The sequence below is a fragment of the Cheilinus undulatus genome, linkage group 2, assembly GCF_018320785.1.
Source record: "Cheilinus undulatus linkage group 2, ASM1832078v1, whole genome shotgun sequence".
NCBI lineage: Eukaryota > Metazoa > Chordata > Actinopteri > Labriformes > Labridae > Cheilinus > Cheilinus undulatus.
Window position 1 is genome coordinate 54,776,119 of NC_054866.1, and position 14,221 is coordinate 54,790,339.

Consider the following 14,221-nt stretch of genomic DNA (forward strand, 5'->3'; position numbering starts at 1 on the left):
ATGCAGTCACAAACATCTGTGATCCTAAACAGGTCGTTCCGAAGAGCTCAGAGACTTCAAGCCAACGTTAATTTTGGCAGCTATTTTTAATTTCAGTTTTGTTTTTTTAATGAAATGCATTTTAGTTTTAGTCCAGTTTTAGTCCATAAAAAGTCCTCACATTCTAGTCTATACTTTTAGTCCAAGCATTTATTCTCTTGCCTAAATCTGGTACCAAATCATGGAAGTGTGTTCTCTGCACCCTGCCAAACCTGGGGTCCCTGCTTTCTACGGCAGAATAGATACAGATGTTTGTTTCTTGACAGATTTACCCACAGCGGAGAAATACCACAGATTTTGAATATCTGACGAAAACTACATTACATTTTATTCTAGTTTTAGTCATTTTGACAAAAACTAAACTTAGTTTTTGTCAGTTTTAGTCATCACCGGTCTATTTTTGTTAGTTTTAGTCTAGTTTTGTCATGGAAAAAGGCTGTCGACAAATAGTTTTAGTCATAGTTTTAGTCGGCGAAATTAACACTGGTTCCAGCGTGGTTCTGTGATGATGACACCTTTGACATAATTTATTCCTGCTGGATATTCTACAGTCAGCTGTCAGTGATATTATTAGAGAGTGGAAGAGTTTAGGAACAGCAGCAGCTCAGCCATGAAGCAGAAGACCAGGTAAAATCCCAGACTGCTAAGGATCATGGGTAAAAGTCTCCAAGTCTCTGCTGATTCCATAGATGCAGAGTTCTGAACTTCCACTGGCATTGATGTAAACACTAAAACTACAGCAGGAGCTTCATGAATGGGTTTCCATGGCAACAGTTGCATGCACACCTCACATCACCAAGTCTAAAACCAAGCGTCAGACGGAGTGGAGTAAAGCACACCAACACTGGACTGTGGAGCAGTGGAAATGTGTTCTGTGGAGTGACCAATCAAGTGTCTCCAGTGAAGGCCAATCTTAATGCTTCAGCAGACCAAGACATTCTGGACAATGCTATGCTTCCAACTGTGTGGCAACAGTTTGGGGAAGGCCCTTTTCTATTTCAGCATGACTGTGGCCCAGAGAGGACTAGAAAGACATGGTTTGATGAGTTCAGAGTCCTGACCTAAACCCCATCCAGCACCTTTGGGATGAACTGGAACAGAGATTGTGAGTCAGGCCTTCTGGTCCAACATCAGAGCCTGACCTCATAAATGCTCTACAGAATGAATGGACACACATTCCCACAGGAATACTCCAGAATGTTGTAGAAAGCCTTCAGAGAAGAGAGGAGGCTGTTAGAGCTGCAGAAGAGGGGGGATAACTCCAGATTAAAATACATGGATCTGAACACAGGTCAGGTGGGCGAATACTTTTGTCCATATAGAGAACGGTTGCTATTTCTGCTGATATTTACCCTGACCGAGCTGGAGTGAGGTTACAGACTTGTGTTATCAGAGAAAATGGTACAGAGACGGCTGAATGAGGCTCATCAGAGTCTGGAGCTCCCAGCCCTTTTCAACCATGATGGAAGCAGATTGAGCACAGCCTTATCAATAAGGATGGACCAATGATTTTGTCCCCATATGGTCAATGAAGGCCAGCCAGCATGATCGGACAGAATACGATGATGAGTTAAGGACTTAGGATAGTAACGAACCTCATTAAGACAGACACTGTAGCTTTAAGGCATTGAGGAGAGGCATGCATACATGAAACATAACCATAATCAGCCAGAGGCTCTGAAGAAGCCTTGTCTTTAGAGACGCAGTGATAGAAGCTTCAGTGACTTTTTTGAGTCTGAAAACATCAGGAGTCCAGTTTAATCAGGATTTAAAGTCAGTTTTACCACAGGCAGTGTCCCATACGGAATCAGAGGCCTATTGTGAGCAATAGTCTAATGCTGTGTAGACACAGAGCCATAAATGACAGAGTTGTCTGCATTTAAAGATAAATCAAGATTTCCATCAAAAGTGTTGTGAGTGTGAATTACACCAATCCTAGGACTGAGCCCTGAGGAACTCCATTTTTGATTAAAGATATTTAGATTTTTGCATAGACACAGGAAGCGTGTGCTCTACAGAGAGGATCAGGAAAAGCTTTCAGCCTGCAAGACATGAGTGTACCACTCCTTCATCACCCTTCATACCCACCTGCGGATCATTCTGAAATCTGATTGGCTCCTAACTGGCTGTGATGTCGCTCACTCACAGATCAAATGACACACACGTGTTGGGTTTCTTACCGAAGTCTGCAGGGTTGTGGTAGGTGGGGCAGTTGAGTCCGAGCTCTCTGAGATAGGGAACGAGGCTGGAGACCTTCCCCCGGTAGATACACTGACCCTGGCTGAGGACGTAGAGCTGGGACACACACACACGTAGTCAGACACGCATGTCCACTGACATGATGACTCCTCAGTTCTCCTGGTTTCAGCTCCTAGCATGTCTCTGATTCTGTTCCTATGACTGACTGAGCAGCATCATCATGTTTCTAATCTGTCAGCCAATCAGCTGATTCATAAGCATCGTGTCACCTTATCGAAGAGCTCGAACAGCTTGGCGCTGGGCTGATGGATGGTGCAGATGACAGTTCGTCCTCCCTGAGCCAGAGCCTTCAACAGAGAGACCACCTGGAAACAGGATGAGCTGTCCAGACCGCTGCACAGAGAGACGAGGAGGCAGAAGTTACACTTTCTAAAACCTAAGCCTGAGTTTAGGAGGTAAAGCCTGAGTTTAAGAGGTAAAGCCTGAGTTTAGGAGGTGAAAGCCTGAGTTTAGAAGGTAAAGCCTGAGTTTAAGAGGTAAAAGCCTGAGTTTAGGAGGTAAAAGCCTGAGTTTAGGAGGTAAAAGCCTGAGTTTAAAAGGGAAAAGCCTGAGTTTAGGAGGTAAAGCCTAAGTTTAGGAGGTAAAAGCCTGAGTTTAAAAGGGAAAAGCCTGAGTTTAGGAGGTAAAGCCTGAGTTTAGGAGGTAAAAGCCTGAGTTTAAAAGGGAAAAGCCTGAGTTTAGGAGGTAAAGCCTGAGTTTAAGAAGTAAAAGCCTGAGTTTACGAGGTAAAGCCTGAGTTTAAGAGGTAAAAGACTGAGTTTAGGAGGTAAAAGCCTGAGTTTAAAAGGGAAAAGCCTGAGTTTAGGAGGTAAAAGCCTGAGTTTAGGAGGTAAAAGCCTGAGTTTAAAAGGGAAAAGCCTGAGTTTAGGAGGTAAAGCCTGAGTTTACGAGGTAAAGCCTGAGTTTAAGAGGTAAAAGCCTGAGTTTAGGAGGTAAAAGCCTGAGTTTAGGAGGCAAATGCCTGAGTTTAGGAGGTGAAAGCCTGAGTTTAGGAGGTAAAGCCTGAGTTTAGGAAGTAAAAGCCTGAGTTTAGGAGGTAAAGCCTGAGTTTAAGAGGTAAAAGCCTGAGTTTAGGAGGTAAAAGCCTGAGTTTAGGAGGTAAAAGCCTGAGTTTAGGAGGTAAAGCCTGAGTTTAGGAAGTAAAAGCCTGAGTTTAAGAGGTAAAAGCCTGAGTTTAGGAGGTAAAAGCCTGAGTTTAGGAGGTAAAGCCTGAGTTTAAGAGGTAAAAGCCTGTGTTTAAGAGGTGAAAGCCTGAGTTTAGGAGGTAAAGCCTTAGTTTAAGAGTTATAACCCTAAGTTTAGGTTTGTTTAGGTTTAGGTTTGTTCAAACTGAAGAAGCTGATCTCTAAATCAGAAGCATGCTGGTGATAGGTCCATACAAATAGATGATAGTATCATCAGCATACAGTTAAATAGAAGGATTGGTTTTTGTCCAGACTGATGGAGATGTCAGGTTAGAGTGGTGGAGGCTGTAAATCTAGAACTAAAGGGGGCTGACTCAGGAAGCAGGTAGGTGAGGATGTGGATCACCTGGTGGGCTCATCGAAGAACATGACAGGTGGGTTATTGACCAGCTCCAGAGCAATGGCCAGTCTCTTTCTCTGCCCCCCTGACAGGTGAGACGTCCTGGTTTTAGCACAGTCTAGTAAACCTAAAGCCATGAGGATCTCCTGCACCTGAAAATACAGAGATAAAAAACACCCATTAAAAGCCACACACATAAAATACACATCATGTAGTAATACACACAAAAATACACAGATAAAACCACACATAAATATACACAGGAAGTGGGCAGGTTCCAAACTCACCATCTCTCTGCGGGCTTCTTTCTTCTCCTGAAGCTTCAGGTTGGCCGAGACCTGCAGAGATTCCAACAGAAACTCAATCAACCAATCAACCAATCAATCAATCATCCATCCATTGATCCATCAATTAATTAACTGATCAATCATTGTTTGTTTGTATAGCACCAGTTCATTACCCAAGTTTGCCTTAAGATATTTTAAAAATAGAACTGGTCCAGACCATGAGAATAAAAATAAATAAATAAAGATGATTTTAATATTAACATTAATAGTAACAAGAGAAACAATAATTAATGATTATATTACTATAAGAATTTAATAATAAGATATTATTATTATTATATCAGAAGGAGGGGTTTATCAGGGGTCATTCTCTGGGTTTATCAGGGGAAATTCTCTGGGTTTATCAGGGGCCAGTCTCTGGGTGTATCAGGGCCCATTCTCTGGATTTATCAGGGCTCATATTCTGGGGTTATCAGGGGCCCATTCTCTGGGTTTATCAGGGGCCATTCTTTGGGTTAATCAGGGGCCCAATTTCTGGGTTTATCAGGGCCCATTCTCCGGGTTTATCAGGGGCTATTCTCTGGGATTATCAGGGGCCATTCTCTGGGTTTATCAGGGGTCATTCTCTGGGTTTATCAGGGGCCATTCTCTGGGATTATCAGGGGCCATTCTCTGGGTTTATCAGGGCTCATATTCTGGGGTTATCAGGGGCCATTCTCTGGGTTTATCAGGGACCCATTCTCTGGGATTATCAGGGCCCATTCTCTGGGTTTATCAGGGCCTATTCTCTGGGATTATCAGGGGCCATTCTCTGGGTTTATCAGGGCTCATATTCTGGGGTTATCAGGGGCCATTCTCTGGGTTTATCAGGGACCCATTCTCTGGGATTATCAGGGCCCATTCTCTGGGTTTATCAGGGCCTATTATCTGTGATTATCAGGGCCTATTTTCTAGGTCTATCAGGGTCCATTCTCTGGGTTTATCAGGGGCCCAATCTCTGGGTTTATCAGGGGACATTCTCTGGGTTTATCAGGGGACATTCTCTGGGATTATCAGGGCCCATTCTCTGGGTTTATCAGGGCCCATTTTCTGGGTTTATCAGGGTCCATTCTCTGGGTTTATCAGGGGCCCATTCTCTGGGATTATCAGGGTCCATTCTCTGGGTTTATCAGGGGCCCAATCTCTGGGTTTATCAGGGGACATTCTCTGGGTTTATCAGGGGACATTCTCTGGGATTATCAGGGCCCATTCTCTGGGTTTATCAGGGCCCATTTTCTGGGTTTATCAGGGGACATTCTCTGGGTTAATCAGGGGCCATTCTCTGGGGTTATCAGGGCCCATTCTCTGGGTTTATCAGGGCCCATTCTCTGGGTTTATCAGGGCCCATTCTCTGGGGTTATCAGGGCCCATTCTCTGGGTTTATCAGGGTCCATTCTCTGGGTATATCAGGGGCCATTCTCTGGGATTATCAGGGGCCATTCTCTGGGATTATCAGGGCCCATTCTCTGGGTTTATCAGGGCCCATTCTCTGGGTTTATCAGGGCCCATTCTCTGGGTTTATCAGGGCCCATTCTCTGGGGTTATCAGGGCCCATTTTCTGGGTTTATCAGGGGACATTCTCTGGGTTTATCAGGGTCCATTCTCTGGGTTTATCAGGGCCCATTCTCTGGGGTTATCAGGGCCCATTTTCTGGGTTTATCAGGGGACATTCTCTGGGTTGATCAGGGTCCATTCTCTGGGATTATCAGGGGCCATTTTCTGGGTTTATCAGGGGCCATTCTCTGGGATTATCAGGGGCCATTCTCTGGGATTATCAGGGGCCATTCTCTGGGATTATCAGGGTCCATTCTCTGGGTATATCAGGGGCCATTCTCTGGGATTATCAGGGGCCATTCTCTGGGTTTATCAGGGGACATTCTCTGGGTTTATCAGGGCCCATTCTCTGGGGTTATCAGGGCCCATTTTCTGGGTTTATCAGGGGACATTCTCTGGGTTTATCAGGGTCCATTCTCTGGGATTATCAGGGCCCATTCTCTGGGTTTATCAGGGCCCATTTTCTGGGTTTATCAGGGGCCATTCTCTGGGATTATCAGGGGCCATTCTCTGGGATTATCAGGGGCCATTCTCTGGGATTATCAGGGGCCATTCTCTGGGATTATCAGGGGCCATTCTCTGGGATTATCAGGGGCCATTCTCTGGGTTTATCAGGGTTCCAGACCACTCGGTGAAACTTCCTGCTTGACTTGATTTCCTCTGTGTTGAAATGATGCTCAGTAGTCCAGCATCCAGCAGAAGTAGACGTCCTATGTAGCTGCTGGATGGGCCGTTGGAGCAGTGACAGAGAGGAGACAGGCTGGACACGCATTTGGAGGAATTTAGGAGTTATATACTCTGTGTACAGGGAAAACAGGGCCTGAATTCTGCATGCATGAGTTTGCATGCACAGTTTATGATCTATAAAACAGACCTCATGTTGAAACGTGTTTAGCTGTAAACAAACTCAGAGAGATCCGTACCAACGTTTATAGGGGACACGTACGCTGAGGTGACGAATTGAAGGTAGTTAGTTTATTAATGCATCTGAAATAATTAATTCACTTAATACTGAACTTATCACACTATCCACATCGCCATTAGCAGACATCATCAGACAGCTGTGGTCAAAATAAGCTGCTTCATATTTTTAAATTAAAAGGAAGATCTACGTGCACACATCCCAAGGTGGATCAGGATTATAGAGAGAGAATTTTGTCAACATTTGAGTTAAATAAATTGAAATGCTTTTTCAAGAGCGGGGCGTTCCTGAGGTTTTGGTCTGGATCAGTCTGGGACACAGAAGAAGACGACACATAAGGAAAGGAGACGATGGAGATGAAGAGGAGGGTGAGCCTGTACCATCATGGCCTCGTGCACAGTGAGGTGAGGAAGCAGCATGTCGTCCTGCATGATGTAACAGGAGACCTTCCTGAAGGAGCGCAGGTCTCTGGGCTGACTGTTGATCAGGATCTCCCCCTTCATCCCCGTCTCCCTGCTCACACAGACGCAGGGTGATACAGGGTTAATGAGCTAATGTGATGGTAGTGTTTCAGCCTTAGCGTTAGCATGCTTGCTAGCATGGCTGACATTTAGAGGACTTAATGACAGAGATCTCTAAAAGGCTAAAACACTTTTCTAGTCATCCTACTGCTTTTCACATCACAGCTCAGTTGCACACTGAAGAGTGTACATCAGGATAAACTAACCTATTCACACACTGATAGTGGAGGCTGCTATTGGCCATCCTTCTCTGATTTACTGTATCTTTAAATATCCTAAACTAGCTCTAACTGTAGCTTGACTTTTGAATGTAAATGTACTGACCACCTGAATGATGTCATCACGTCATTTTAAAAGGAGCCAATAGGAACCACTCACACTGACATCCTGTTTAAAGTGTCTTCAGCAGGCCAGTACCCACCTGTACCCAGCCAGGATGTTCATCAGCGTGGACTTCCCGGCTCCTGACGGCCCCATGATGGCAACCAGGTTCCCGCTGGTGAACTTCCCAGAGATCCCTTTGAGCAGAGTCTTGAAACCTGAGAGGGAGCAGAAACAATCAGTGAGCAGGTTCCCAGCTGCTCTCACAGACACTCTTTGTGCTCCACTCCACCCGGTCAGGTTTCTTTTCATTTGGTTTCACATGAATCAGCATCAATTCAGAAAAAATGCCTCTGAGAGACTGCCTCACACCTGGACTCACCCGGACTCAGATGCAGACTCAGACTCCTGAGCTCTGATTTACACATTTACAGAGACCTTACAGACCATCTGCAGACCAGCAGAGGTATACGCCTCTATTAAACCAAGTTTGAAATAATCCTGCTGTGAATCAAACTCACTCTGGAGGTTTCTATCTTAAAAACCTCTCTGAAATAAAAACAGTGGGAAACAAAGTCTTAACCAGTAAACCAACTGGGACCAAGACAGGAATACACGGGTTTGACTGGTGGCAGATAGATATTCATGAGGATGATGATAATAAAAATTACAGCGATGAAGATGATGATGATAATGTCCTGTAGTAACCGTTGCTTTGTTTATCTGCTGATGGAGGCTGAACGCCGTTAAACAAGATTATCAGATTTAATCTGATGTAATCTGCTCTGACCGACAGTAACCCTGCCCGCTACAACAAAATACACACCAAAACTGCAAAAAAACACACCAACACTGCAACAAAACCACACAGATACTGCAAAAATACACACAATACTGCATAAATACACACCAATACTGCAAAAATACACACCAACACTGCAAAAAAAAAACACAGATACTGCAAAAATACACACAATACTGCATAAATACACACCAATACTGCAAAAATACACACCAACACTGCAAAAAAACCACACAGATACTGCTGTGAATCAAACAACATTACTGCATAAATACACACCAATACTGTATAAATACACACCAATACTGCATAAATACACACCAATACTGCACAAAAAAACCACACCAATGCTGCAAAAATACACACACTGCTGTATAAATACAAGCCAATACTGCATAAGTACACACCAAAACTGCAAAAATACACACACTGCTGTATAAATACAAGCCAATACTGCATAAGTACACACCAAAACTGCAAAAATACACACACTACTGTATAAATACAAGCCAATACTGCATAAATACACACCAATACTGCATAAATACACACCAAAACTGCAAAAAAAAAAAAAAAACACACAGATACTGCAAAAATACACACACTACTGTATTAATACAAGCCAATACTGCATAATCACAGACCAATACTGCATAAATACATACCAAAACTGCAAAAAAAAAAAAAAAAAACACCAATACTGTAAAAATACACACTACTGTATAAATACAAGCAAATACCACATAAATACATGCCAATACTGCAATCTTACACACAAAAACTGCAAAAATATAAATTAATACTGCAAAAACAAAACAATACTGCAAAAAAAAAAACACAACAATACTGCAAAAAACAAAACAAGGTGCAAAAAAACACAATACTGCAATAATAAACACCGAAACTGCAAAAATACACAACAATACTGCAAAAATACACACCAAAACTGCAAAAATATACATCAATACTGCAACAAAACACAACAATTCTGCAAAAATGAATAACAATACTGCAAAAATACACACCAATACTGTATAAATACACACCAAAACTGCAATCTTACACACAAAAACTGCCTAAATACACAACAATACTGCAAAAATACACAATACTGCCTAAATACACACCAATTCTGCCTAAATACACACCAATACTGCATAAATACAAGCCAATACTGCAATCTTACACACAAAAACTGCCTAAATACACAACAATACTGCAAAAATACACACCAATACTGCAAAAATACACACCAATACTGCATATATACACACCAATACTGCAATATTACACACAAAAACTGCAAAGATACACACCAATACTGTAAAAATTCACACCAATACTATGTAAATACACACCAATACTGCACAAAACGAAACAGTACTGCAAAAATATACACCAATGCTGCATAAATACACACTGATACTGTAAAAATACACAAAAAAAACTGCAGAAATGCACACCAATTCTGCATTAATACACACCAATACTGCAATAATACACACTAATACTGCATAAATACACAGCAATGCTGCATAAATAAAAGCCAGTATTGCATAAATACACACGATACTGCAAAATACACACAAAAAAATGCAAAAACACACACCAGTACTGCATATATACACACAATACTGCAAAATACACACAAAAACTGCAAAAATACACACCAGTACTGCATAAATACACACAATACTGCAAAATACACACAAAAACTGCAAAAATATACACCAGTACTGCATAAATACACACAATACTGCAGAAATACACACCAATACTGCAAAAATACACACCACGGAGAAGTAATACACAACATCGGCAAAAACACAGAACTGTACTGAACAGACAAACAACACTACTATGAATATACAGCAAGAATGGGGGCACTAGCTAGCAGATCTGTCAAATTCTCCTGCGCCTGTCGAAAATATTTGTTCAAACAAATGGGACCCTAACTGCTGCCAAATCACTGCAGAATCTGTGATAGTAACGTGCCATACTGAGGAAACGTTTGTACTCATGATTAGACAGGGATGGGACAGGAAAACTCAGCTTAGGCACTGATAGGGCAAACCGTCCCACAACAAACACCTTCACCCCAGTCAGTGACTGTGGCCGGTCCAAACTCTGGGCTAGGTTCGAGGTCAAATTAGCTGCAGCTAACCGCTAGAATCATCACTTAGCTGAGCTAAATGTTGAGAGCAAACAGAACTATATATGACAATATCATCTGCTTCAGTTTCAAACACTCCTCCACACGGTACGTCGTTTATTACATCAGTCCTTGGTCCTTATAGTTCCTGACCCTCCAACTTAACCACCTTTAAGGATCAATGACCAATGAGCAGAGACACATTAGAGCAGACTACCAGGGCCTCTTTTTACTGAAAGACACGCCCCTTTATTGGATATTAGTCTCCGATTGGCACTGCTGCACAGTTGAGTTTCCGTGTTTATTAGATAATGAAGAGAATTAAAGTCTGACAGAGCAGCAGTCTGTCTGTCAGTGAGAAACCCGGTTTACATCCATGATGGGATCAATAACATTTCCATCAGTCTAGTGATTAATGAGCGTCTGGTGGAATATTAATAGTTTTATGATAAACTGTCCTCTATAAAAGAATCAGTGTTAATGAGAGAGAGGTCATATTCTGATGACATATGAGTGGACTTCACGTTGAATAATGAGGCTGATAAATCATTTATAATAAAGCATGTGCTGTAGACAAAGTCTGCAGGTTTGTCCCTTATGTTCAGGTGTGTGATCACAGACTGAGACCAGGCACTCATGACCTGGAGATTTAGAAAAACAGAACATAGACAGACACAGTCAGCTGGTTGCACTTCCTTAGCTGATTGACGATCAGCTGACTGATGATCAGCTAATGGATGATCAGCTGACTAATGATCAGCTGGTTGATGATCAGCTGACTGATGATCAGCTGACTGATGATCAGCTGACTAATGATCAGCTGGTTGATGATCAGCTGATTGATGATCAGCTGACTGATGATCAGCTGATTGATGATCAGCTGACTGATGATCAGCTCCCTGATGATCAGCTCCCTGATGATCAGCTGATTGATGATCAGCTGACTGATGATCAGCTCCCTGATGATCAGCTGATTGATTATCAGCTGACTGATGATCAGCTGATTGATTATCAGCTGACTGATGATCAGCTGATTGATGATCAGCTGACTAATGATCAGCTGGTTGATGATCAGCTCCCTGATGATCAGCTGATTGATGATCAGCTGACTGATGATCAGCTAATGGATGATCAGCTGACTGATGATCAGCTCCCTGATGATCAGCTCCCTGATGATCAGCTGATTGATGATCAGCTGACTGATGATCAGCTCCCTGATGATCAGCTCCCTGATGATCAGCTGATTGATGATCAGCTGACTGATGATCAGCTCCCTGATGATCAGCTCCCTGATGATCAGCTGATTGATGATCAGCTGACTGATGATCAGCTCCCTGATGATCAGCTCCCTGATGATCAGCTGATTGATGATCAGCTGACTGATGATCAGCTGACTGATGATCAGCTGATTGATTATCAGCTGACTGATGATCAGCTGATTGATTATCAGCTGACTGATGATCAGCTGATTGATGATCAGCTGACTAATGATCAGCTGGTTGATGATCAGCTGACTGATGATCAGCTCCCTGATGATCAGCTCCCTGATGATCAGCTGATTGCAATTGATGATCAGCTGACTGATGATCAGCTAACTGATGATCAGTTGACTCCACAGAGCGCTGACACTGCAGAGGGAAAGGACTTTCATGAGCCTGTAAATCATCGACTGTTTCTCCTCCAGTCTCTCTTCAGTGGGGGGAAACTAAGGGTCAATCCCATTTCTCCCATAGCCCTTATCTTAGCCCCTCCCCCCTTTTGAGCATTCCTGGCAGGTGAAGGTCCCAGATCTCTCTTGAATCGAGGACTAAGGCTAGGGGCTAAGAGCTATATACCCTTGAAACGAAGATTTTCCCCCCTACCCCCTACCGCTCTGTTTCAAGGAGTAGGGCTGGTGGGTGTATTAGTGGCCATGGTGTTGGTCACAAATAGGTCTGCTCCAGTGCCAGTTTTTTCCTTCTTGACATGGTTCTGATACCAAGGTGTTGGGTATCGGCTGATACCAAGTCCTGATCTGATACGAGTGTGAACTTTCTGGATTGACTGTGCAGACTAGCAAATTATTCTAGACCTATATTTGACTCAACAAATAAAATCATAATGTCCAGCATCTCTGTGAGCCTGAAGTTGTTTTTCTGCTGATTATTTAGTTTTACTGCTAAATATTAAAATAACAGTAATACAGAGGGGCTGCAGCACAGCCTTTCTCCATTATGCTCTATTCAGACAGCATCACATGATTATGGAACAGCCTGCTATTGGCTGACAGACCCTCACAAAGGGTAAACAATATGACGGTTAGCATTCAAGCTAGCGGTAATAAAAGATCATAGTTGGATTTAAATGGATAAAAGACGTTCAGTATTGGGTTTACTGGTGTGGATTTAATCATTAAAGTCCCCAAAAATCACATGAGTTCCAGGCTCGCTGAAAATGCTGCTGTAAAGATTCAAAGGCATCAATGATGAACTGTGTCGCTTCTTGGTGTGTACAACAGCGCCGGTCTGGAAACAACAATCACCTTCAGAGAAAAACTGTCACACAGACACCATTCTTTCGTGCTGCAGTGGGTCCTTTGGTTCTTCTTCACTACTCTAAAACGGTAGCCCATGCATGCAGTGCTTTACGGCTGAGAAGAAGAATTGATTTCCGGTTTATAGCGCTAACAGCATGGCTCAAAAAAAGCAAAATATAAAGCTAAACCAAATGGTATCGTATCGATGCATAAATAAATAACTTGCTGATGCAAATACCTGCATTTTAAGCAGTAGCAGACATGTTTCTGATCCTGGTATCAGAATCAGAACAGCCATGGTCACAAACACGTCTGTGATGGTGTGGGTTTATTAGTGCCCATGGTGTTGGTCATTAGAACATCTACAGGTTTAGGAACAACACATGTTTGCATCCAGACAATGTCTTCTCCAGGAATGCCCCTACTTTTTCAGTGAGACAATGTCAAGAAACATTCTGCACAAGTTACAACAGCCTGGCTTCACAGTGAAAGAGGACAAAAACCACACAAAACACAAAAATAGATGAAGTCTGCTAACCAGGAAACTAAAAATGCTGCACCCTGGACGAGGTGGAGTTGAAAACAAAACCAGGTCTTGGACTTCGTAAAGGGTGTTACGGCATTATGGTCCTCAACTAACACCACCATGAAAACAACAGACAAAGGTGTGTGTAGTCCAGACCTGTCATCTATCATTAGAGGGCATTATGAAGCACAAGCATGGCACAGGAAGCCCCACTGTAATGATGAACATAAAGTAAGAATGGTACAGAATTCCTCTCCCAGTACTTCAGTACAGTTACGACTGCAGATGTGTACACCGTGACATTTTTAGAAAATTTAGTGTTTCTAGCTGTGGGTTCTCTGCTCCCTGGGTTTGGACTGTAAGGTAAACTCAGCAGGAACTTTGATTGATCCGTGTGGATGACAATCTACAGTGACCTCATCACCGGTCTGCTGCACGCTACTGTGATTACCCATGATGCATCTGGGCTCCTCACTTTCCATGTCATCATGGCTCATCCATGCATATTCTCACTTTTTCAAACATCAGGAGGTGGCGTGCCAGCCCCACCTGACCAGGTGGGCCGCTCTCAGTGAAACTGGGGTTCTTGAACACGGAGGACAACAACGCGTTCTTAGAAACCTGAGCGTTTAAATCCTCCGACAGCATCTCATTACAGACTTAACACAACAAAACAGCAGCTCGCTGACAATCTGCTTTACCCTGAGCTGCTCCATCTCATTGTCCTCCACGCCGCTCCGAGGACTCGTTCTGGTCAGCC

The 14,221-nt window shown here is 43.0% G+C and overlaps 1 protein-coding gene across 1 annotated transcript in view; it reads right to left on the minus strand.

Moving 5' to 3' along the window:
- Nucleotides 1–14,221, minus strand: part of abcg1 (ATP-binding cassette, sub-family G (WHITE), member 1) — a 39,956-nt gene that overhangs the window by 7,829 nt on the left and 17,906 nt on the right. The window contains exons 3-8 of the mRNA XM_041809509.1: nt 7,567–7,684; nt 7,005–7,137; nt 4,110–4,160; nt 3,829–3,974; nt 2,508–2,631; nt 2,220–2,334 (exon numbers count right to left, since the gene is read on the minus strand). Coding sequence (XP_041665443.1) covers nt 2,220–2,334; nt 2,508–2,631; nt 3,829–3,974; nt 4,110–4,160; nt 7,005–7,137; nt 7,567–7,684 — 687 coding nt within the window. The remainder of the gene's footprint in view (nt 1–2,219; nt 2,335–2,507; nt 2,632–3,828; nt 3,975–4,109; nt 4,161–7,004; nt 7,138–7,566; nt 7,685–14,221) is intronic.